Source organism: Anguilla anguilla, chromosome 9, assembly GCF_013347855.1.
Source record: "Anguilla anguilla isolate fAngAng1 chromosome 9, fAngAng1.pri, whole genome shotgun sequence".
In the NCBI taxonomy this organism is placed as follows: Eukaryota; Metazoa; Chordata; class Actinopteri; order Anguilliformes; family Anguillidae; genus Anguilla; species Anguilla anguilla.
Window position 1 is genome coordinate 26,922,106 of NC_049209.1, and position 23,213 is coordinate 26,945,318.

General features: G+C 50.5%; 2 protein-coding genes across 4 annotated transcripts in view; both read right to left on the reverse strand.

Annotated features, from left to right (window-relative positions):
* Window positions 1-2,131: 2,131 nt before the first annotated feature.
* On the reverse strand, window positions 2,132-7,883 carry LOC118236786 (protein ABHD15). Its single transcript, XM_035435419.1, has 2 exons — window positions 6,713-7,883; window positions 2,132-5,682 (listed from the first exon to the last, which is right to left on the reverse strand). Exons 1-2 carry the CDS (start codon window positions 7,651-7,653, stop codon window positions 5,028-5,030), a joined length of 1,596 nt encoding a protein of 531 aa, XP_035291310.1. The 5' UTR covers window positions 7,654-7,883; the 3' UTR covers window positions 2,132-5,027.
* Window positions 7,884-12,757: 4,874 nt separating this feature from the next.
* git1 (G protein-coupled receptor kinase interacting ArfGAP 1) overlaps window positions 12,758-23,213 on the reverse strand; it is a 31,175-nt gene continuing 20,719 nt past the window's right edge. For 2 of the 3 annotated variants that reach the window (XM_035433370.1, XM_035433369.1), the window contains 6 exons: window positions 21,707-22,000; window positions 15,207-15,287; window positions 14,769-14,845; window positions 14,227-14,403; window positions 13,474-13,537; window positions 12,758-13,062 (listed from right to left, as the gene is read on the reverse strand). In XM_035433370.1, coding sequence (XP_035289261.1) covers window positions 12,847-13,062; window positions 13,474-13,537; window positions 14,227-14,403; window positions 14,769-14,845; window positions 15,207-15,287; window positions 21,707-22,000 — 909 coding nt within the window. In that variant the 3' untranslated portion in view covers window positions 12,758-12,846. The remainder of the gene's footprint in view (window positions 13,063-13,473; window positions 13,538-14,226; window positions 14,404-14,768; window positions 14,846-15,206; window positions 15,288-21,706; window positions 22,001-23,213) is intronic. The other variant, XM_035433371.1, reaches the window with a different exon arrangement.

Sequence of the window (23,213 nt, forward strand, 5' to 3'; positions counted from 1 at the left end):
TGTGGGATATTCAGGAAATTAGAATGTTTGTGTGGAAAAACTGGCACTTATTTTTTATTTGATTATTGTTTTGAGGTACTATTCTTAGTTTTGTTCAAAGGGGGTTTTAGAATGTCTAGTATACCTGGTGCTTATGGTGCGTATGGAGCCGTGTTTCGCTTACACACAGGTGGGGCTTAAAGGCGCCTGACAGAGTGCTTAATTCCGCACGGTTACAGAGGTGTGGAGCAGCGCAGCGGTGACTCCTCCACGAGCCGTGTCCGCACAGCAGCACTGCAGATGAGGAGCAGAAGGCGAGAGCCGCACATAGAGCTAGAGCAGAGCCCAGGGCCTGGAGAGTCCGGGAGGAGGCTGTGAAACCCTGCCTGTGCTTCTTTTCTGATTCATCAGGAAATGCTGTTCCTTTCAGACCTTAAATGTCTCATCCAGAGGCAGAGGACTTGGGTATATCTCAAACTTAGACTCATCAAGAGCTTCTGTTCTCCTTGACAGCTGGTAGTAGGAGAGACTGTTGAGCAGTGAAGCCAAATACTGCTTGCCTCCAGATACATAGTTGGGTTTGAAAGTCCATTTGCTGATTAAGCAGAAAAAAAAATCATGTCCTTGAGAGAAAGCGATGTATTCAGGATGATGTAGCAGGATGTAGAAGGAAGTAGGAACTGGAAAATGTGATCTGTGTAAAGTTTGCTTGCGTGGTTTCCATACCAGCACAGAGCAGGGTATATAAGGTGGAGTTGCAGGCCAGAGAGAAATGTTGTGGATCTCAGGGTTAGTACGATGCAAAAAGGCTCTCAGTCAAATCAGGCAGATGAACATGTCTGCAAAATGCATGTGAAATGAGGAGCAGGAGCTGTGAGCTGCATGCGGAGGGCCAGTACTGCTGCTGTCCTCATCCACTGCCGTTCAGACCACTGTGTGCTGGGAATTGCATGGCTGTGTGTGTGTGTGTGTGTAGCGCGCGTGCGTACGTGCGTGTGTGCGTCTGTCTGTCTCAGAGCAGTAATGTGGGACATTCATTTTCATTGTGTTGATGTATGTTGTTCACTTGATGTGCAGTTGAGGGCAGGGCAGGGCAGGGCAGGGCACAGCAGGCCTGATGCACAGTGAGCTGTCTTTCAGCCTCCACACTTCCTGTGGTGACCGGCGAGACCCGATTCAGGCACAGTGACCAAACAGACACTTCTCTAAATCTCTAATTGCGCAAAATGTCAAGATGCCAAAGTAAGGAACTAAAAAGTTTTTATTGCAATCTAGTTGATGCCAAAAATATACATTTGAATGAACAACATTGGCTGGATTCTGTTTTTACCCATGCAACTGTATCTAGCATCATCTCTGTAAAATGCCGAGAGGTTTACCTGCGAACATATCTGGGCTGTCTACTGTGGGCATGGTTTGTGTGCACTTTTTAACCAATGATTTGCAAAAGAAAAAAAAAATCCCAAAAGAGACATTGATAACATCCCCAAATCCCCCTCTCCTCCCTCCCTTTCTCTCTCATTCTCTCTGTCTCTCCCCCCGTCTGTCCCCTGTGGCCTTCCCTCTCTCAGGCCCTCTGGTGGGGGGGCAGGTTGTGACCGCTGAATGTTGTTCTGGGTGGGTGGGTGGCTGTGTGCGGCTACCCCTGCAGTGCCCCTGCCAGTCCTGCCCACTACCCATCTGCCTTCTTCCTCTCACACCCTGGCACAGGGCAACTACCTTCAAACACCAGACTTCAAAATGTGTATACACAGCTATATGTATATACATATATATATATATAGTTGTGTATATGTAGCTATATATAAACATTCAGAAGACTAAAGAAAATTCAGAGTAAGGAATTGAAAAGTGGGAAAAGATGTGGATATACAGTTAGTTTTGAGTGGGGTGTATAGGAAAAATGTTTATATTGTATATTTAGAATTTAAAAAGTGGAATTAAAAAAAAGCAAAAGTAAAAAATAAACTGAAAAATTTGCTTGTATTGTGAAGACAAAAAAAAGATAATTACTTGGTTTCTAACATTAATATTTAAAAAATAATTAAAAACACAGGCACGCACACACACGCATATATTAAGGAGGGAATTTAACCAAAAGCAGGCAAGCTCTTCCCTGTGGTGTAAAATTAGGTATGAGCAGGGGGACTGGTCCTGGGTCTCTCCGAAGCGGTTTTTTTTCCTTCTTGCTGACCGGCGTGCAGTACTGTCACCTCACACTAACCCCTCTCGCAGATCACTGCGTCATTCCACAGTCGCCTCTCTCGCTCCTCACCTCTCCTCCGACCGTTCGCCAGTCCCACTGGCCCTCCTGCCGCTCAGCACTCCTCTTCGTGCTGCTCGCTCCGTTCACCCTTTCACCCCCCCCCCCCCCCCGAGGTGCTTTAAGCCATACGAATGTTCCGGACGTAACTTCTGCATTCGCTCGTGGGTTTTTACCGCGAAATGCTAGTCCGAGCGACTCCGTTAGCGGTCCCACCGCTGGCAGGGTGGCTGAGATCCCCCCCGCGGCGCGTTGCCGTCCGCCTTCTCCCGCGCACTTGCTTCCCGCCTCAGCGCAGCGCTAATATACGAAAGGACCGCCAATAGTGAAACATAATCATCTGAAATGCTTCAGCAGAGCATCGACCACAGGTCAAACGAGTACTTACTATGTCCACAAGTTTCTGAATTTGAGTTTGAATTCAAGCAAAGAATCTGTGGCTATCATTGCGCCCCTAGAAGCGAAATAATAGTGTAAGTGCAAGACGGGGCATAAAGGAGAGAGAGGACGGTTCACTTTGTTGGGTGAAGGACCGTTCTGAATTGTTTGAGGATCTTCCTGAAATGTCAATCATCGAAAATTTCCCCAGATATACCCCCCTCCCCCAAGAGAAATCAATAAGAAATCCCCAGCCTTATCCTCCATATCTTCTCTGATGTTATTGGGTACCTTTTCAAGTTCACGGGTCCAGAGGTTGGGAGGGTTTGCCCAATCCTTACCAAAATTTATGGGCCCTCCCCCGCCCCCCGCGTTGTTTTTTTAAGTCTACATTTTTAGATTGAGAGACCGTATTTAAATATTGATCTTCACTCATTTTATTCTGTAGCCAAATTTCTTTGTTTTAAAAAACTACTATCGTTTTATTTTTTTTATTAACATTCCCTTGTGTCCTGCTGACTGAGACCATGGCAAAGGGGGAGGTGAGAAATTTAGCAGATGAATGTATAACCTGATTTTTAAAAAAGAATAATTAAAAAAAGGAACGGATGTCCGCCCCTCTGGTCAGACACTGTGCCATAACTGAGCTGCCAATGAACACATCCACTGCATTGGTTCCATCTACGGAACTCTGAACTTTTTTTCTTTTTTTTGATGCGTGAGTAGACCGGTTGTGATTGGCTGAACAACTTTTGTCAGTCTCAGTCCCGGCAAATGCGGATAGCAGTGAGGGTGGTTGTGGGCGGGGTCAATGAAAGTTGGAGGAGCGTCTCTGTACAGTGTATTTGTCAGTATTCTTTTTTTTGTTTTTATTTTTCTTTGAAGATCATATTTGACCTGGTTCAGCATTACCATTACAACCCATATATAACCTGTATTAAAATGTATAGATTGTGAAAAACCTGTTACTGAATGTCTGAAAGATTACATAAAAGAAAGATTATTCATAAAATGACAAAAACAAAGTGAATTGAAAATGTATAAAAGAGGTTTCAGAAATTAGAAGAAAAGAAAAAAGACTTAAGGGTCTAATGTAATATTTTGTTTGTAATTACTCCTTGTGTTGGCAGAGGGATACTGGACAAAGAATCAACTGTAATAAAGTAATTTTAGTACATCTCGAGTTCTGCCTCTTCATTCATTGTCAGTGTGTCTCCTTAGCGACAACCAAGTGACTGACCCCAGTATTATAAGTGCTGGTAGAGTGAATATCAAATGGATATAGGCTACTTGAATAATATAACAGAACTGTTTTTGTTTTTTTTTAAATATATAATTGCCTGATTAAAATACAAATAAAGTTATTTAAATACAAATGTAAACAAGGCTCATCCGGGCAGTTAAAATGCTGTTTTTCCGGGCACAGGTCAGTAATGAGTGATGTATTTGTGCGTGTGAGCTTCGTAAACACCTCAGGAGCGCAGCAGACAGTCTCTGGTCACGCTCTGTTCCAAACAGGCGTTTGTTTATTTTCCCTCTTAAACAGTAAAGAAGAAACAACAACCCAAGCTTTAAATGAAAAAAAACAACTAATTGAAAGGGCTGTTTTTCGGATATGGTCCCCCGCGCCCGTGTACCGCCTCCCCACAGTGGCGATCGAAACCTTGCGCTTCCTCCGTGATTAGCTTGCGCTCGGAACTGCCGGTAAACAAAAAAATCAGCGCGTTTGGAATCGAGCGGGTGCTATTCCCAGCTCTGACTGCCCGCCAGGGCCCTGGCCAGCTGTACCGCGCTGTGGACTGCCCATTATTCTCAGCACATGCATTTCATTTTGCTCCCAGTCAGCAAACCAATGCGATCTATTTTTGAGTGCCCCTTTTTTGATGAATGTGCATGTTCGCACGTGCAGTCCCGTTTGCTATTTTCGCTGCAGGAGGTCCCCATTTTGCTTTGTCTCGATGTCAAAAGTGCTTACGAAAGGGACATGGGTTGTCCCGCTTTCGTCTGTTTCGTCTGGTGATCTTGTTGTCTGGTGATTTTCGCCTCGGCGCGCTGCATGATCGCATTTCCCCTCCCGTCTTCCCCTTTTCTGAGGCCGGCCGGCCAGCTCTCCTCTTAGTCTGCACTTCCTGAACTCTTCCAGGGGGCGACAGCATAATTGGCACTGAAGGTTATCTCCAGCAAAACTGGACGAGCAGGGTTTGCTTCCTCAGGTGTAAATTTCTCAGAAACACCCTCTTTCAGTCACCAGGGGCCTCATTTACAGAGCGGTCTTACGATCACATTGCATTTTGCCCGTACGCTTACGACAAACCAAAGTTCCCGGCCTGTGGTTGAGACATTTGAGGGTCTTAAAATTGGTATTTCCAGATTAATGGAAAGTCTGGCCGAGCTCACCTGAGTCTGGTCAGCGTGTGTATGACCTGTGCCAGGTGAACATGTCCTGCTCTTCCCCAGAGCTGCCCCCGTCCCCCCGCCCCTCCGAGCCCACGGTGAAGCAGACCAGTGGGCGGGCGGGCGGCCTCGCTCTCCTCAGGACCGTAGCCCTTCGCTTGCGGGCCGTCGCCGCGGCGCCCGTCCTCCACTGGGGTGCCGGGCTTCCCCTCGCCGCCGCCCCCCTCGTCCCGCTGGCCTTCCTCTCCTCCGCCCGCAGGAACTCCGCCACGGCCCGGAAGTACTCCAGCGCCACCTCGTGGCTCCAGCAGGGGGCGCCGCCGTCGCCGTCCCGCGAGGCGAAGCCGCAGTGCCCGCCGCGGGCGGTGAGCGCCAGCAGGAAGTAGGGACTGTTCCGGAACAGCTGCGTGGGCAGGGCGGAGGCGGGGGGCAGGAGGGGGTCGTCACGGCTGCGGACGCACAGGACGGGCACCGCCACCTCGTCCGCGTCCCGCAGCGGCTCGTTGCGCTCCCAGTAGTCGCCCCAGGCCACCTCCTCCCTGCCCCCGCTCTGCCCTGCCACCCTGCTGCCTCCCCCAGAGCAGAACATGGCCGCCTCCAGCTCCCTCTGTGAGGAGCAGGTGAGCAGCCGCTCCACGTCCATCACTGCGCTCAGAGCACTAGCATACCTATGAGGGAAAGCACAAAGCACTAGCTGTGGGAACACAGTGTCTTATTAGAAAAATCTAAATGATAATATAGTTTTCTTTTTTTACAGTGCCAACATTAAAACCATTTATAACCATTTCCTTTTACAGTGGCCTGTTCTCACTGTGATTGTCGTAGGCTCAAGTCATTGAGTATTAGTTTTGACAACTGAGTGAGGTGATATGGACATGGGAAAAATGTTCAGCTCTCAAGTGGTTATATAAGCATCCCGCTTGCGCATGCAGTTAAAATCTAACTGATGTTTCCCAAAATGCTGTGCCAAGAACGGAAGAGAAAAGTGACATTTGGTCTTATTTTGAGCACATTTCAGAAAAATAAGTCAAAACTTTGCAGGGAACTGAGCTAATGCACTCCGACAGCACTGGAACACTGCTAAATCTTATAGGCTACGAACACTACAGTGACTCTACAGTGACTTTGAATGAAAAGCCGTTTAGCAAGCACCCTACCGTTCTGTACTATCCATCATATGGCGCTTTTCCATGATTTACGCTCTTATATAAGCCTCAGTATTCACATTTGAACTTTGCTCTGTGGCTGCTTTTGCAACTTTGTTTTTAAAAGCACATCTTGGCTATTTTAAATAGCATGTCAATTTAAAGGGGCAGTTCACCCAAAAAATAAATCAAGCTATGTTTCTACTTACCTGGAGTGCAACCTCTCCATACAGATAGTTTTGCTGAGATTCTGAGTTTTCTAGATATCCGATGCCGCTCACCCTGATACAACCTCAACGCGACCAAGTTTGTGGTGCTCAAGGTGCCAAAAATGTACATTTGTAAAACTAAACAGCAACGTTCCTCTCCTAATACAACTACATGGTTACTCACAAACATCCACGGACCTTATTGTGCACTTTTTCACTACTTTCTACCAAACGGATCTTTGCAAAGTGTCAACCAAAGCATGCCAGTATTCTCGGGGCCACAGGGTCAACGTTGGTAAAACAATGTTGACACTGAGCCCCAGAATACTGGGGGGGGCACTTACCTGCTGAGCTGCAGCTTTTGGTAGAGCAGCACCCCCCAGCGGTACAGGGGTCTCAGGGGCGTCTCGAACCACAGCTGGCCCTGCAGGACGGGTGACAGGCAGGCGGCGGCCATCAGGTAAGAGGAGGACCCGCACTCCCCCAGGTAGGACAGGAGCAGGCCGGACCCCGAGCCTTCGCTCACTGCTAGCAGAGCGGACGACTGGTAGCGGTAACGGAGGTAGGCCACGGCCTGGACCAGGTCGGAGGGGTCCCCGAACTCCTGGAACCTGGGGGTGACCAGGGGGCAGCCACCTTGACCGCGACGGTGGAACACGACGGGGTAGTACCCCTGTCGGAGGGCCAGGGCACACAGCCGGAGCAGGTGGGGGGTTACCCTGCCCCAGGAGTTGGGAATGAGGATGAGGATGGGGGGGCAGGATGTGTGGCAGCTCAGGGCCCTCCCTCGCCCAACACCTCCTCCCGCCCCCTGCTCTTGCTTTGCCCCACCTAGCCTCCACGGTTCTGCCTCCTCCCTTGGTCCTACTGCCCAATCCAAGGCCACCACACCGCCGTCCTTCACCTGCAGGTAGTCCCTGGCAAACCGTATCCCTCCGCCTGCTCCCAGGGGTCCAGCCAGGCTCCAGAGCGTCTGTATGTTTGGGTCCCCCCAGGGCCAGGAGGCCAGGCTAGGCCGGGCCAGGGACCCACAATGCCGGAGCAGGAACTGGGCCAGGGCCGTGGGCTTGCAAACCAGCTGGGGCCCCTCGCTGTCCATCCTTCCATCAGGGACCAATGTGAGCTCCAGAAACCAGCACAACCACGCCCACAGCAACCGGCCAGCTCGCCGAACCAGTTGCCCTGTGCAAGCCCGCACTGGGGGCCAACGGAAAAGCAGGGCGGTGAGGAGCAGGACCAGAGAGGGCAGCAGGCACAGCACCAGGTCCCACATGACGGGAATCATCGGCGGGGTGGTTATCGCTGAGGGAAAGGGTTTAATCCGAACCGTCGCACAGCTCCGCAGAACCCTGTTTCAGTGCCCCTCAGTCCTCCCTCCCTTTTCCCCATCCAATCGGGTCAGTGGGGTTTCAGCACTGGAGCAAATGGAAAAATGTGGCACACTAGACCAGACGCTAGCCACTTCTGTCCTTTTGCCCCGTAGAATCTGTCCCTCTGAGGTACGCTGAATACATCTCCTCCTCCTCAACCCAGCCCACCCCCAATCACCCAATCTCACTGCCTCCATCAATCATTAGCAGTGCCCACCAGCGATCGAACGCTCTCTTCTCTCCTACCCCAACCCCGTTCCCCCGCCCCCATGTTGCAACATGATCAAATAAAACTGAACTTCAAATCCATGAACTGTGCCTTCTACCATCTCCCCAAAATGCTTAACATGTATCATTGAGAATGAATTCAGTGCCGTGTCGTAAGCCTCACCAGAAATAGTCAAATGTATTTGTGGTTATATCAGCACTTCAGAAACGTACCTGTATATGTAATACCAAAAGAACTATACAGTGCATGCATGAATGTATATATGTACATTATATACTATGAACTATACATTAACCTAAGGCACTTTGCTTGGGTGTTGTTCATCTTGCCACCACAAAACTGTGATCATACTCTTTTAATAACTCAGAAGCATAAGCTCCAGTACCACTATCTGTGACGTTAACAGGTCAAATTTGCAACGCACACAATGGATTAACCTGTAACCACAGCCCCAGTTCACTGACCCTTGAGCATATGATGGTAAAGGTCATTTATCTCATTTCCGTTTTTGAATTTTACTGATGTATTATTTGTGCGACAGTCATGTTTGATGGACGCAGTTGTGGAGCTGTTGGTGCCTTACCCAGTTAAAGATTGAGCCTTTAAGTACCATGGTCTGCATTCAAATCCCAACTCTGCCAGCCACTCTGTAGTATTGACTTTTGCATCCTCCACAGAGGGAGAGCTTTGGTCAGAAGTGTTCCCACCCCCTGCCACCTCATCATGCAACAGCAACTCTTCTGGCCAATCAGGTGCCAGCTTACTGCCTGTGCCAGCTGCTCTGGGAAAAGACATGAAGCCCGATGTTGGGTTTTCAGAGAGGTGGTAAACAAAATGGGACAGCCGGTGATAGGAAATCATTATTAAAGTTAATTAAAGATCGAGGTAATTAAAGAGGTATCACCCTGTATGTTTTTGTTATTTTACCATGAGCAGTTGGATTACATCACTTTTGTTCATTTGTATGTGTGATAAAAACAGTCAAAAACATTAAGCAGTATCAAACTGTTTGCTATAACAACTTCAGGCTTGCTCTTTGTGTTCTCCAAATCATTTAGGCAAGTGCATAAAGAAAACTCCAATCCTAGTATCATTCTCTGTAAAGTTCTCAAAGGGCTGCTCTTTATTATACTACCTGTTCATGCCTTTGATATTAGCTGTCAACCGAGTGCAAGTTGCTCATCTGTTTTGCCTTACCAATGCACACGTACGGCAATAAGGAGTATGCACTTCTGACCAGTTACCCCGCGTTGGTGTATTTCCTCGCTGGCTTCCACACCAATATTGCCTAGGCCACTGTGAAACATCACTAAGTTCAGAAGTCACTGAAGCTCCTGCCAAATGTACCAGAACTACCCTTCTTCCAAAGTCACTTGCATCTCTTCCTCTACCCATGGTTGCCAAGATGTATAACACTGCTGGGCCAGCCCAGCTGCCCTTTAAGCCCCAGTAGCCTGAATGTTAATTGCCGAACTCAGGAACCACACGTGTGTGGAATAGCTGGCAGTCAATATACATTTAATTCCTCATTTACTCATTCCCTTTGCGTGGTTACCTGTATCACACTGCACATGTACCTGTTCACATTTGCACTTCATGTTACTGAAAGCTTAAGTGTGAATTTTAGAGATGCAATTAATTTTTGCTGAACATTTCCAGGAAGCCTAGTAGAAATGCAAAAATACACAAATTAGGCAACAGCTTGTGTAATTCACTAGTGCAGACAGTCTGTGAGCAGGCAACTGACAGACTGACTCTGTTGGTCACCAAGCTACACCCTGAGCTGAGCAGAGGGGGGTGGGTCCCCCCCCAGCCTGGTTCCTTCCGAGGTTTCTTCCCATCTGCCACAGGGAATTCTTCCTTTCCACTGTTGCTTTAGGCTTGCTCCTGTGGGGGTTTAGGCCAGGGTTATCTGTGAAGCGTATTGTGACAATTGTTCGTGAAATGCACTATATAAATGAACTTTGATCTGATTTGTGAGAGAAAAAAAATGTGACCACATATTTCTTTGCACATTTAGATAGCCACAATCAAAACAAACACAGAGCTTTCAGACAATTAACAGGTTATTTATTTATTACAAATGTACAATTGTGTCCATAACTTTTATTCTAACACTTTTAAATCTATTTTGTACAGGTTAACTCAAACTGTCTTCCAAGACATAGTCTCCTCCCCCCCCATAATCTCCCATGTAGAATAGCAGGATACGTACTGTACGAAAACACCGCCATAGCTTGCAGTGTCACAGCGGTCTGAGCAGGGGTTTGGGGTTCTGTGTGTGTGTGTGTGTGTGTGTGTGTGCGCGCGCGCGCGCGCGCGCAACAACTCATTTATTCACAAACCTTATTCACTAAACAGTGTGGTCTGAACGGCTGTGTTTTATCAGTGCTATGCGTACGTATCCACGACATGACGTCTAACAAGGCAGGCACTGCAGCTTCGGGGGAAGTCCACGCGGAAAAGGAACTCTACTTGTTGGCTGGAGGAAGCTATGGGTGGACGAATGTGCCTCTACAGGGCACCACTGGCTAACAAAGCATCCCATGCCAGTCTGAGCCAGGCCTGTGGCCTCGGCCGCCCCGACGGTCTGGGCAAGGAAACCACCTCCTCCTCTTCCTCGAAACAAACCACAGCGGGCACACATGGATTATTTAGAGGGGATGGCTAACAAAAACAGTTTTTCATAACCCATAGCTTATAAAAATAATGTATAATGAAAATACAGCATATATGCATATTTACTCTTCTGTTCGATTTCTTTTTTTTCCATGATGAACAGACTATGATAGACAGGCATGGCTGGTGTGGGGTATGATGAGGGGGGGATGGGGAGGGCAGGGGCATTATTGGCACTGAGTTTGTAGGGGGGGGAAGGAGGAGAGGGGGTGCTGTCCATGTGTTCACTCAAACTACAGTATCTAAGCTAGTTTTTGCAGGACGTGTGTAAAAGCAATATTGATCATTACCACTACAAACCAGCTCTCACCACTTTGACACAGTCTACAAAAACCAACCCCACCCACACCCACACCCCCACCCTTGGGGAAAAAAAAAAACGAATGTAGAAAAAAAAGAACCACGAAAACTGGCAGCAACGTGGATAAGACTTGGTTACGGAAGCATCATGTAAACTGGGGCGATTCTGAAGAGGAAGCCGCTGAGCGTTTGTGAGCTCCAACGCTAATGCTAGCAGAGGGGCAGGGCTACGCGCTAAACAGCACTGGCTCACAGAACTGGCCTTTTTCCTCATTCTGCCAGACGACTCTCCCAAATCAGTGTTCCGTCACAAACGGACTTAAGAAGCAGAGTCACACACAGCGCTGTAGTGAGGCGCGTCACTTGAGCCGACTCTTCGTTTGACCAATGGCGTGCGTGCGTGTGTGCGGAGATCCCACAGGCGGAGCGTTCCGCGGGCCACGTATCCCATCGCCTCGTTTCTGAGCGCACCCCTCCAGGCATCGTCCCATCCAGCCCGCCATCTTTCAGACCCCGCTCCCTTCCCTGGGCTCCGGCTGAAACCACAGGGCACGCTAACCTCCTCAGCTCAACTCTACGGGGAGGAGAGGGGTCTCCTGTCTTCCTGGGGCCTGACTAAGTTTGTTTGTTCGACTGAGCGCTTTCGAGGTCATGTGACATCCTTTCCCAACCCCCTCCCACCCAGATCCAGGGGCTTTGTGTAGAGGATGGGGGGGGGGGGGGGGTAATGAGGGTGCCAGCAATCAGCTCCACTAAAAACAAGGGTCATTCTCCCTCCCCCTCTCCGTCGTTCACTCCCCCCTTCCCTTTCTCCAGTCATCCGGCTTTTCGCTGGCGGATCAGAGCGGTCATCCGGAGGCGTTAAAAGGCTGGCCTTTGCCCACTGGTTAAAAACAAAACTTTACAAGTCCATTGGTGGGAGGGGATAGCTTGTAGCCTTGGGCACCCAATCCCAGTGCTGGAGGAATAAGACCCGCCCAGTTAAAACAGGGGGCCTGAGAGAGGCAGGGCGGCCCCTCGGCAACGCTGCACAGCTGGAGCAGACCTTCCATCCCCCTCGACGACAACCGACAAGCACGGCGTAACAAAAAAAGCCAACAAGAACTAACGGATAATACATAATAAAATAATATAACAAAATGACGATAATGAAGCGAAACAATAATAAAAACTATAATAATTCCAGTGTTTGTTTTCTTTTTTTAAGTCAGTACTTTAGTCCCAAGAGGTATAGGCCAACAGAAATGCACACAGAAAGTAAAATGGAAAAAAATTAAGATTAAATCGAAAGAAAGAGGGAAAGATTCTCAGTTCAGCAATGGCAATGCTATCGACCCTTTGAGATCTGGGCCATGAAGACCAGGGTCCTGGCCACGCCCAGGCATCCTCAAGGCCCAATCAGGCGGTTAGTCTGTCTGTCTGTCTCTACATTACCTCCACATGTCTGTACATTTCAGAAAGGGGTAGAAGTTCAGAGGGGATTTCAACATGGAGAGAGAGAAATAAAGAAATAAATCACTGTCCTTCCTTGTAGTCCACTGCCCATCTTAGTGCTTTCTCTTTAGTGTGTTCAGTTCTGAAATATATTTATATATTTAATATATTTAATATATATAATATATTTAAACTCACTGGTAGTGATACCTCTATCGTGTTTCTTTAACATAGTGCTATTTATTTTCATTTATTTCTCAATTTCTCTCTCCTTTATCCTTTCTCTTTCCTTCCATTTCCACTCTTCTTTTTTCTGCTCTATCCCACTGCCCCCCCCCCTCTCCTATCTCCTGGAACACTTCCTCTCTCTCTCTCTCTCTCTCTCTCTCTCTCCCCCTCCCTTATCTCCTACACTACCTTTCCCTCTCTCTCTATCTCTCACCTCCCCTCTCCTTCCCTCCCCCTCTCACTGCTTCTTCTCGCGGGTTGTGATGGTGACCAGTTGCTTAGCGGCCTTGGCGATGTCGTAGGCGCACTGGATGACCTGCTGGGTGAGGAGCTGGTAGTCCACGGGGGCGGCGCCCGGGTCCGTGGGCACCGCCTTGCGGCACTCCCCCTGCAGCCGCGACGCGCTGGCGGCCAGGAGACGCAGGGAGCAGCGCACCGCGTCCAGCGCCGGCCTCTGGGGGGGGGGAGGGGGGTCAATGGTCAGAGGAGAGAGAGCAGGACAGGGTTTGTGCAGCAGGGACAGCGCCAGAGCATTTATAAGAGAGGAGGAGGGGTTTTGTGAAGCCGACAGAGGAGGGAGGGAGAGGGAGGGAGAGAGAGAGAGAGAGAGAGATTGAGTGATAGGCAGACAGTGTTAATGCAGCAGACCAATACAGGGTGTTTTTGACAGGAGAAAGGGACGAGTGCTTAAAAGAGAGAGAGAGAAAGACAGAGAGAGAGAGAGAGAAAGAGAGAGAGAGGAGAGAGAAAGACAGAGAGAGAGAGAGAGAGAGAGAGAGGGACGAGTGTTTGAGAGAGACAGGCAGAGGGAAGAGACAGAGAGGGAGAGGGCTTTTGTGTAGCAGACAGATTTGTAAGGCCTTACCTTGGGGAAGAGAGAGGCCATCTCAGAGACAGCAGTGTGGATCTTCTCAGAGCAGGGCACAAAGCTGAGGACACAGACGCACACACAATCACCTGAGCTGAGGATCACCCATGTGCACACACAATCACCTGAGCTGAGGACACAGACGCACACACAATCACCTGAGCTGAGGACCACCCATGTGCACACACAATCACCTGAGCTGAGGACCACCCATGTGCACACACAATCACCTGAGCTGAGGACCACCCATGTGCACACACAATCACCTGAGCTGAGGACACAGACGCACACACAATCACCTGAGCTGAGGACCACCCATGTGCACACACAATCACCTGAGCTGAGGACCACCCATGTGCACACACAATCACCTGAGCTGAGGACCACCCATGTGCACACACAATCACCTGAGCTGAGGACCATTCATGTGCACACACAATCACCTGAGCTGAGGACCACCCATGTGCACACGTGTGTCAAATATATATATATCTTTTTTTCACACAAAATGATGATTTGGGCTGCATCTTCACGTGCACTGGACCGCAAGCTGAGACACACAAACACACCAACAGCAGATGGCTTTTGAGAGTACTGGGAGTGTATTAAGAGTTTGTTTTTTGAGAGTGTTGGGAGTGTCCTTTCTGAGAGTATTGAGACAGCTCTTTTGGAGAGTATTGGAAGTGTTGTTTTTCCGAGTATAGGGAGTGTGTTTTTAGAGTTTATAGTTTTAGAGAGTACTGGCCTTACCTGTCGTGTTTAAACTCCTGTGCGGCCCTCAGCAGCTCCTGGATGTTCTTGGTCACCTGTTCAGTCTTCAGAATGACGTCTTCTGTGCAGGGCAGGGTGGGGTCCGGCTCCCCCCCGTCTCCACCCCCCGCCTCCTCCAGCTCTCCACGGCTGTCATCCTCGCTGCTGCGCATCACACTGTACGCACACACACACACACACACACACACACAAGTGCAGACACACACACACACACACACACGCACACACACACACACACACACACACGAGTGCAGACACACACACATATACACGAATGCACACAAACACATAAACGCACACAAACAAATGCACACACACACACACACACACACACACACACACACACACACACACACACGCACACATACACACACGTGCACAAACACATGCACGCACACAAACGCACACATACGGGCACAGACACACAAATGCAGAGGGGGGGGGAAAAAAACTAAGAACCTCCGGGCATTGACAATAATAAAAGCGATAAATAGAAGAGAAACTGCAGCGGAGCGACTGACCTGAGTGACAGCTCATATGTCTGAGTGTTGTCGTAGTCGCTGTCTGTGCTGCTGCCAGGCTTCTCTCCTTTCGGGGTCTGTGCACAAACAGGACGACAGCAGAGCCACCATCATCATCATCACCGCCACAGGTTTGAGCCCTCACAGGGGTACGCCTGCCTAAGCCCCCACAATCACTTCCGCAACTCCAGGCTTTACCCAAATCACTCCAAGCGTAGCCTACTGCTTTGTGTCAGAGAGAGAGAGACGGAGAAGGAGCAGGAGAGGGAATAAGAGGGGGAGAATGGAGAAAGGAGGACGAAAAGGGACACCAGAATACAGGCGAGCACAGGGAGGTGGGGAAGGCTTAAAAGGATAGTAGGAAAGTAAGTGAGATGGAAGGAAAGGGGAGGCAGAGAGGGAAGGAAGGAGGGAGAGAGGGAGGGGTGGACGTCTCACCGTGTATCTCCCCACCTCTGTGGAGCCAGAGAGGTGCAGGCCACCATAGGAGGAGAGGCCTGTGGACACCCCCTTCTGCACCTGAGAGCATGGGGGGGGGGGGGGGGGCAAGGGGCAAGGTAAGACAGGAGGGAGGGGGTTTGGGGGGAACAAAGACATAGAGGGGAGGGGGGGATCCATGAGTGTAGGTGGACTCAAGGTGGGTATGGGGGAGGGGGTGTGGAGTATAGGGCGTGTGTGGGGTGCGGGAGAACAGGTGTTATGGGGGTTGGGGGGAAGAGAGTGAGGAGAGAAGACATCTTGATGGTTCTGAGTCACAGGCTATCGCAGTCTCCCCCATTTAAACTCGCAGCCAAACTGACAGCTGCAGGCAATCTATCCCAGACAAACAGCAGTATCTATCAGCAATTCCTATGTTTTTTTACCAAACCAATTTCCTAATGCAAATACGTGCCTTTTTCAGTGCCACTAAATACAATAAAAATGAGCCAATTAGAGTGAACTGTATGAACAGAATAGATAAGAATGCATACAGCGTTCAAAACATTTAAAAGTTTTAATGTTTCTAATTTCGTCTGCTATCGTGTCAGCTGATGCTTAGAGCAATCAGTCCAGCTGTTCAGACTGCAGTGTTCAGAGCTTTGGGGTTAGTCAGTGTTCAGAGCTCTGGGGTTAGTCAGTGTTCAGAGCTCTGGGGTTAGTCAGTGTTCAGAGCTCTGGGGTTAGTCAGCGTTCAGACTGCAGTGTTCAGAGCTCTGGGGTAAGTCAGTGTTCAGAGCTCTGGGGTAAGTCAGTGTTCAGAGCTCTGGGGTAAGTCAGTGTTCAGAGCTCTGGGGTAAGTCAGTGTTCAGAGCTCTGGGGTTAGTCAGCGTTCAGACTGCAGCGTTCAGAGCTCTGGGGTAAGTCAGTGTTCAGAGCTCTGGGGTAAGTCAGTGTTCAGAGCTCTGGGGTTAGTCAAGTGTTCAGAGCTCTGGGGTAAGTCAGTGTTCAGAGCTCTGGGGTAAGTCAGTGTTCAGAGCTCTGGGGTTAGTCAGCGTTCAGACTGCAGCGTTCAGAGCTCTGGGGTAAGTCAGTGTTCAGAGCTCTGGGGTTAGTCAGTGTTCAGAGCTCTGGGGTTAGTCAGCGTTCAGACTGCAGTGTTCAGAGCTCTGGGGTAAGTCAGTGTTCAGAGCTCTGGGGTAAGTCAGTGTTCAGAGCTCTGGGGTAAGTCAGTGTTCAGAGCTCTGGGGTAAGTCAGTGTTCAGAGCTCTGGGGTTAGTCAGCGTTCAGACTGCAGCGTTCAGAGCTCTGGGGTAAGTCAGTGTTCAGAGCTCTGGGGTAAGTCAGTGTTCAGAGCTCTGGGGTTAGTCAAGTGTTCAGAGCTCTGGGGTAAGTCAGTGTTCAGAGTTCTGTGGTTAGTCAGTGTTCAGAGCTCTGGGGTTAGTCAGTGTTCAGAGCTCTGGGGTAAGTCAGTGTTCAGAGCTCTGTGGTAAGTCAGTGTTCAGAGCTCTGGGGTAAGTCAGTGTTCAGAGCTCTGGGGTAAGTCAGTGTTCAGAGCTCTGGGGTAAGTCAGTGTTCAGAGCTCTGGGGTAAGTCAGCGTTCAGACTGCAGCGTTCAGAGCTCTGGGGTTAGTCAGTGTTCAGAGCTCTGGGGTAAGTCAGTGTTCAGAGCTCTGGGGTAAGTCAGTGTTCAGAGCTCTGGGGTTAGTCAGTGTTCAGAGTTCTGGGGTAAGTCGGTGTTCAGAGCTCTGTGGTAAGTCAGTGTTCAGAGCTCTGGGGTAAGTCAGTGTTCAGAGCTCTGGGGTAAGTCAGTGTTCAGAGCTCTGGGGTAAGTCAGTGTTCAGAGCTCTGGGGTTAGTCAGTGTTCAGAGCTCTGGGGTTAGTCAGCGTTCAGACTGCAGCGTTCAGAGCTCTGGGGTAAGTCAGTGTTCAGAGCTCTGGGGTAAGTCAGTGTTCAGAGCTCTGGGGTAAGTCAGTGTTCAGAGCTTTGGGGTAAGTCAGTGTTCAGAGCTCTGGGGTAAGTCAGTGTTCAGAGCTCTGGGGTAAGTCAGTGTTCAGAGCTCTGGGGTAAGTCAGTGTTCAGAGCTCTGTGGTTAGTCAAGTGTTCAGAGCTCTGGGGTAAGTCAGTGTTCAGAGCTCTAGGGTAAGTCAGTGTTCAGAGCTCTGGGGTAAGTCAGTGTTCAGAGCTCTGGGGTAAGTCAGTGTTCAGAGCTCTAGGGTAAGTCAGTGTTCAGAGCTCTGGGGTAAGTCAGTGTTCAGAGCTCTGGGGTAAGTCAGTGTTCAGAGTTCTGTGGTAAGTCAGTGTTCAGAGTTCTGTGGTAAGTCAGTGTTCAGAGCTCTGGGGTAAGTCAGTGTTCAGAGCTCTGGGGTAAGTCAGTGTTCAGAGCTCTGGGGTAAGTCAGTGTTCAGAGCTCTGGGGTAAGTCAGCGTTCAGACTGCAGCGTTCAGAGCTCTGGGGTTAGTCAGTGTTCAGAGCTCTGGGGTAAGTCAGTGTTCAGAGCTCTGGGGTAAGTCAGTGTTCAGAGCTCTGGGGTTAGTCAGTGTTCAGAGTTCTGGGGTAAGTCGGTGTTCAGAGCTCTGTGGTAAGTCAGTGTTCAGAGCTCTGGGGTAAGTCAGTGTTCAGAGCTCTGGGGTAAGTCAGTGTTCAGAGCTCTGGGGTTAGTCAGTGTTCAGAGCTCTGGGGTTAGTCAGCGTTCAGACTGCAGCGTTCAGAGCTCTGGGGTAAGTCAGTGTTCAGAGCTCTGGGGTAAGTCAGTGTTCAGAGCTTTGGGGTAAGTCAGTGTTCAGAGCTCTGGGGTAAGTCAGTGTTCAGAGCTCTGTGGTTAGTCAAGTGTTCAGAGCTCTGGGGTAAGTCAGTGTTCAGAGCTCTAGGGTAAGTCAGTGTTCAGAGCTCTGGGGTAAGTCAGTGTTCAGAGCTCTGGGGTAAGTCAGTGTTCAGAGCTCTAGGGTAAGTCAGTGTTCAGAGCTCTGGGGTAAGTCAGTGTTCAGAGCTCTGTGGTAAGTCAGTGTTCAGAGCTCTAGGGTAAGTCAGTGTTCAGAGCTCTGGGGTAAGTCAGTGTTCAGAGCTCTAGGGTAAGTCAGTGTTCAGAGCTCTGGGGTAAGTCAGTGTTCAGAGCTCTGGGGTAAGTCAGTGTTCAGAGCTCTAGGGTAAGTCAGTGTTCAGAGCTCTGGGGTAAGTCAGTGTTCAGAGCTCTGTGGTTAGTCAAGTGTTCAGAGCTCTGGGGTAAGTCAGTGTTCATAGCTCTGTGGTTAGTCAAGTGTTCAGAGCTCTGGGGTAAGTCAGTGTTCAGAGTTCTGTGGTTAGTCAGTGTTCAGAGCTCTGGGGTAAGTCAGTGTTCAGAGCTCTGTGGTCAGTTAATATTTGGATTTCAGTGTTCAGAGCTCTGTGGTCAGTCAGTGTTAAGAGGGGAGACTCACCACCACACCCACAGGCCACAGAGATTGCTGAGGCCATCATGACATGCCACTAATTTGTTTTTAAAAGCACACCCAGCACGGCACCAACTCATTCACTAGCAATGCCCTGTCCCAGTGAGTAGCACGGGCGAACGTCATGGCAACATACTCCATTACTCCATTATGCAAACATTTCCTGCCGACCTTGGGTCCCAAACTAAAATTGCCTCCAGCAACATCAAGCGTGTGTTTCACTAGTTCCTACTGACAATTTTAAATTACGCCTAGTGGTTAAGGTTGTGCATCACAGACTGTCATAAATCACAGCACAGATCATACTGTATCTGACTATTGTATAACACACACAAACACACAAAATGAATGGGACCCAACACAACACATATAAACCACATTTTTAAAAATCATCCAAATGACATATGGAATGTTTTAGCAAATAAAGATGAGGAAATTAAGAATACATATGCTCCAATGGTTGGCCAGCTATGCTGTCAGTACAGACAAACAGACGGACAGACGGACAGGCGTAGACTGCAGCGCAGTTTCCCTTGAGACTAGTGCCTAAAAGCAGCAGGAGAGAGTGCGCCCTCTAGCTGTGGTGAGTTACAGTGCACAGGCAGAGAGAGACAGTGCTTTTAATGGTAGAGGCAGTGCAACCAACAGTCAGTCTCAAATACCAACACTTGGAATATAATATTAGTATCACGCAGTGAGCAGTAGGGGGCAGTAGAGTAGGCAATGGGAGAGCAATAAAGTGAGGAAGGGGGAAGTAGTGTGTGTTAGGGCAGGGGGAGTAGTGTGTGTTAAGGCAGTAGTATGTGGTTGTGTGAGCAGAAGGGGGTAGTGTGTGTGTTAGGACAGTAGTGTGTAGGTTAGGGCAGTAGTGGGGGCAGCAGTGTGTGTGTTACAGCAGTAGTGTGTTAGGGCAGTAGTGGGGGCAGTAGCGTGTGTGTTATGGCAGTAGTGTGTTAGGGCAGTAGTGGGGGCAGTAGTGTGTGTGTTATGGCAGTAGTGTGTTAGGGCAGTAGTGTGTGTGTTATGGCAGTAGTGTGTGTGTTAAGGCAGTAGTGGGGGCAGTAGGAGCAGTAGTGTGTGTGTTAGAGCAGTAGTGTGTTAAGGCAGTAGTGATTGTGTTATGGCAGTAGTGTGTGTGCTAGGGCAATAGTGTGAGCAGTAGGGGGCAGTAGTGTGTGTGCTAGGGCAGTACTGTGAGCAGTAGGGGGCAGCAGTGTATGTGCTAGGGCAGTAGTGTGAGCAGTAGGGGGCAGTAGTGTGTGTGCTAGGGCAGTAGTGTGAGCAGTAGGGGGCAGCAGTGTGTGCGCGGGGGCAGTAGTGTGAGCATAGGGGGCAGTAGTGTGTGTGCTAGGGCAGTACTGTGAGCAGTAGGGGGCAGCAATGTGTGTGCTAGGGCAGTACTGTGAGCAGTAGGGGGCAGTAGTGTGTGTGCTAGGGCAGTACTGTGAGCAGTAGGGGGCAGCAGTGTGTGTGCTAGGGCAGTACTGTGAGCAGTAGGGGGCAGTAGTGTGTGTGCTAGGGCAGTAGTGTGAGCAGTAGGGGGCAGCAGTGTGTGTGCTAGGGCAGTACTGTGAGCAGTAGGGGGCAGTAGTGTGTGTGCTAGGGCAGTACTGTGAGCAGTAGGGGGCAGTAGTGTGAGCAGTAGGGGGCAGTAGTGTGTGTGCTAGGGCAGTACTGTGAGCAGTAGGGGGCAGCAGTGTGTGTGCTAGGGCAGTACTGTGAGCAGTAGGGGGCAGTAGTGTGTGTGCTAGGGCAGTAGTGTGAGCAGTAGGGGGCGGCAGTGTGTGTGCTAGGGCAGTACTGTGAGCAGTAGGGGGCAGTAGTGTGTGTGCTAGGGCAGTACTGTGAGCAGTAGGGGGCAGTAGTGTGAGTGCTAGGGCAGTAGTGTGAGCAGTAGGGGGCAGTAGTGTGTGTGCTAGGGCAGTACTGTGAGCAGTAGGGGGCAGTAGTGTGTGTGCTAGGGCAGTAGTGTGAGCAGTAGGGGGTGGCAGTGTGTGTGCTAGGGCAGTACTGTGAGCAGTAGGGGGCAGCAGTGTGTGTGCTAGGGCAGTACTGTGAGCAGTAGGGGGCAGTAGTGTGTGTGCTAGGGCAGTAGTGTGAGCAGTAGGGGGGCGGCAGTGTGTGTGCTAGGGCAGTACTGTGAGCAGTAGGGGGCAGTAGTGTGTGTGCTAGGGCAGTAGTGTGAGCAGTAGGGGGTGGCAGTGTGTGTGCTAGGGCAGTACTGTGAGCAGTAGGGGGCAGTAGTGTGTGTGCTAGGGCAGTAGTGTGAGCAGTAGGGGGTGGCAGTGTGTGTGCTAGGGCAGTACTGTGAGCAGTAGGGGGCAGCAGTGTGTGTGCTAGGGCAGTACTGTGAGCAGTAGGGGGCAGTAGTGTGTGTGCTAGGGCAGTAGTGTGAGCAGTAGGGGGCGGCAGTGTGTGTGCTAGGGCAGTACTGTGAGCAGTAGGGGGCAGTAGTGTGTGTGCTAGGGCAGTACTGTGAGCAGTAGGGGGCAGTAGTGTGTGTGCTAGGGCAGTACTGTGAGCAGTAGGGGGCAGTAGTGTGTGTGCTAGGGCAGTAGTGTGAGCAGTAGGGGGTGGCAGTGTGTGTGCTAGGGCAGTAGTGTGAGCAGTAGGGGGCAGTTGTGTGTGTGCTAGGGCAGTACTGTGAGCAGTAGGGGGCAGTAGTGTGTGTGCTAGGGCAGTACTGTGAGCAGTAGGAGGCAGTACTGCGAGCAGTAGGGGGCAGTAGTGTGAGCAGTAGGGGGCAGTAGTGTGTGTGCTAGGGCAGTACTGTGAGCAGTAGGGGGCAGTTGTGCGTGTGCTAGGGCAGTACTGTGAGCAGTAGGGGGCAGCAGTGTGTGTGCTAGGGCAGTACTGTGAGCAGTAGGGGGCAGCAGTGTGTGTGCTAGGGCAGTACTGTGAGCAGTAGGGGGCAGTAGTGTGTGTGCTAGGGCAGTACTGTGAGCAGTAGGGGGCAGCAGTGTGTGTGCTAGGGCAGTACTGTGAGCAGTAGGGGGCAGTAGTGTGTGGGGGGTCAGGGCAGCAGAACAGTTGCACAAGCAGTGAAGTGGGGTAGATATATCAGCAACGCCGTTGCTGTGGTTTCCACTTACACTGGGGTGCAGGCGGCCGGCGAGGGAGTCCAGAGCTGGGGAGAGGGTCTTGTGGGGGGCGGCGCCGGGCTCGTACATGGAGAAGGCCTGCCTGTCCCGCCTGTGGGAGGGGCCTGTGGAAAGCATCCCGCCAGGCCCCCCCACTCCAACTCCTCCTCCTCCGCCACCTCCTCCCGCTCCAACTCCTCGCACCCCGCCAGACCCCAGCCCCGGCCCGCCACCCCCTCCCGACACTCCAGACCTCCCTGCCTGCCCCCCCCGCAACACACTGTTCTCCATCTGCATCCGCGAGATCTACAGGAGAAGTGGGGGGGGAGGGGGGGTTGACATCACCTGATTGTGTATTTCACACTGGAAAACACACATACTGCACAGCACAACAGGCATAGGACAATTACACATCGGTCTCCGCAGGCCAACTGGTAAGTAGTGTGTGCAACGTGCGTGAACTGTCTGCTGAAGTTGTTGGTTTTAGCCTAGGCTGTCACTGCCAGTGTTCTTTACTGTGGCCGTAGAGGATTGTGGGAAACGTAGTGCAAAACTGCAAGGCTTATTCTCGTGGGACAGCACTACAAGCGCAGATCTGACAGACCTCACAGTCTACATAAGCAGGGGAACCACAATGAATTGTGGGACATGTCTGATGGTTCTGAAAGGGTTGAAAGTGGTGAGACACTATTCCAAAATGAGATGCTGGGTGAGTCTAAATTTAATGTAAACAAACACAATGTTAACAAAAATGTGAGGGGGTTTAAAATGGAGTTTTTGAAAACCAACACAGACAAAAGGCTGTAGACCAAGACTGAACACAATAGAAACACAGAGCCTGGACACTGAATATATATCTGCACATTCTGAACACACACACACACACCTGGTTTCCTTACAAATAAAACATCCAACCAACAAAACCCTAGCTCCTACCTTCTTCCTTCTCCTGTTCCCTTTCTTCTACCCTCCTCTTGTCTGTTCCCAAACCTTTCTTATTCCCTTCTCTCTGTTCATTTCCTCCTTAACTCTCTTCCTTGCTCCCTCACTCTCTTCCTTTTGTCTCATGCACTTCCCTCTCTCCTTCCCTTCACTCTCCCTTTTGCTCTATTCCCTCACATCTGTTCCTCCTCCTCCTCTCTCTCTTCTCCCTCCTACCCCATGCTCTCCCCTTTACCCTTCTTTCCTTTTTCCCTCCCCTCCCCCCTCCACCTCCCTCTCTCCTCCCTCCCTCCCTCCCTCTCTCCCCCTCTCTCCTCTTCCCTCTCTCCTTCCCTCCCTCCCTCTCTCCTCCTCCCTCCCTCCCTCCCCCTCTCCCCCCTCTCCTCCTCCCTCCCCCTCTCTCCCTCTCTCCTCCCTCCTCCCCCTCTCCCCTTCCCTCCCCCTCCCTCTCCCTCTCCCTCTCCCCCCCCCCTCCCTCTCCCTCTCCCCCTCCCTCCCCCTCTCCCTCTCTCCCTCTCTCCTCCTCCCTCCTTCCCTCCCTCCCCCTCTCCCCCTCCCTCCCTCCCCCTCTCCCCCT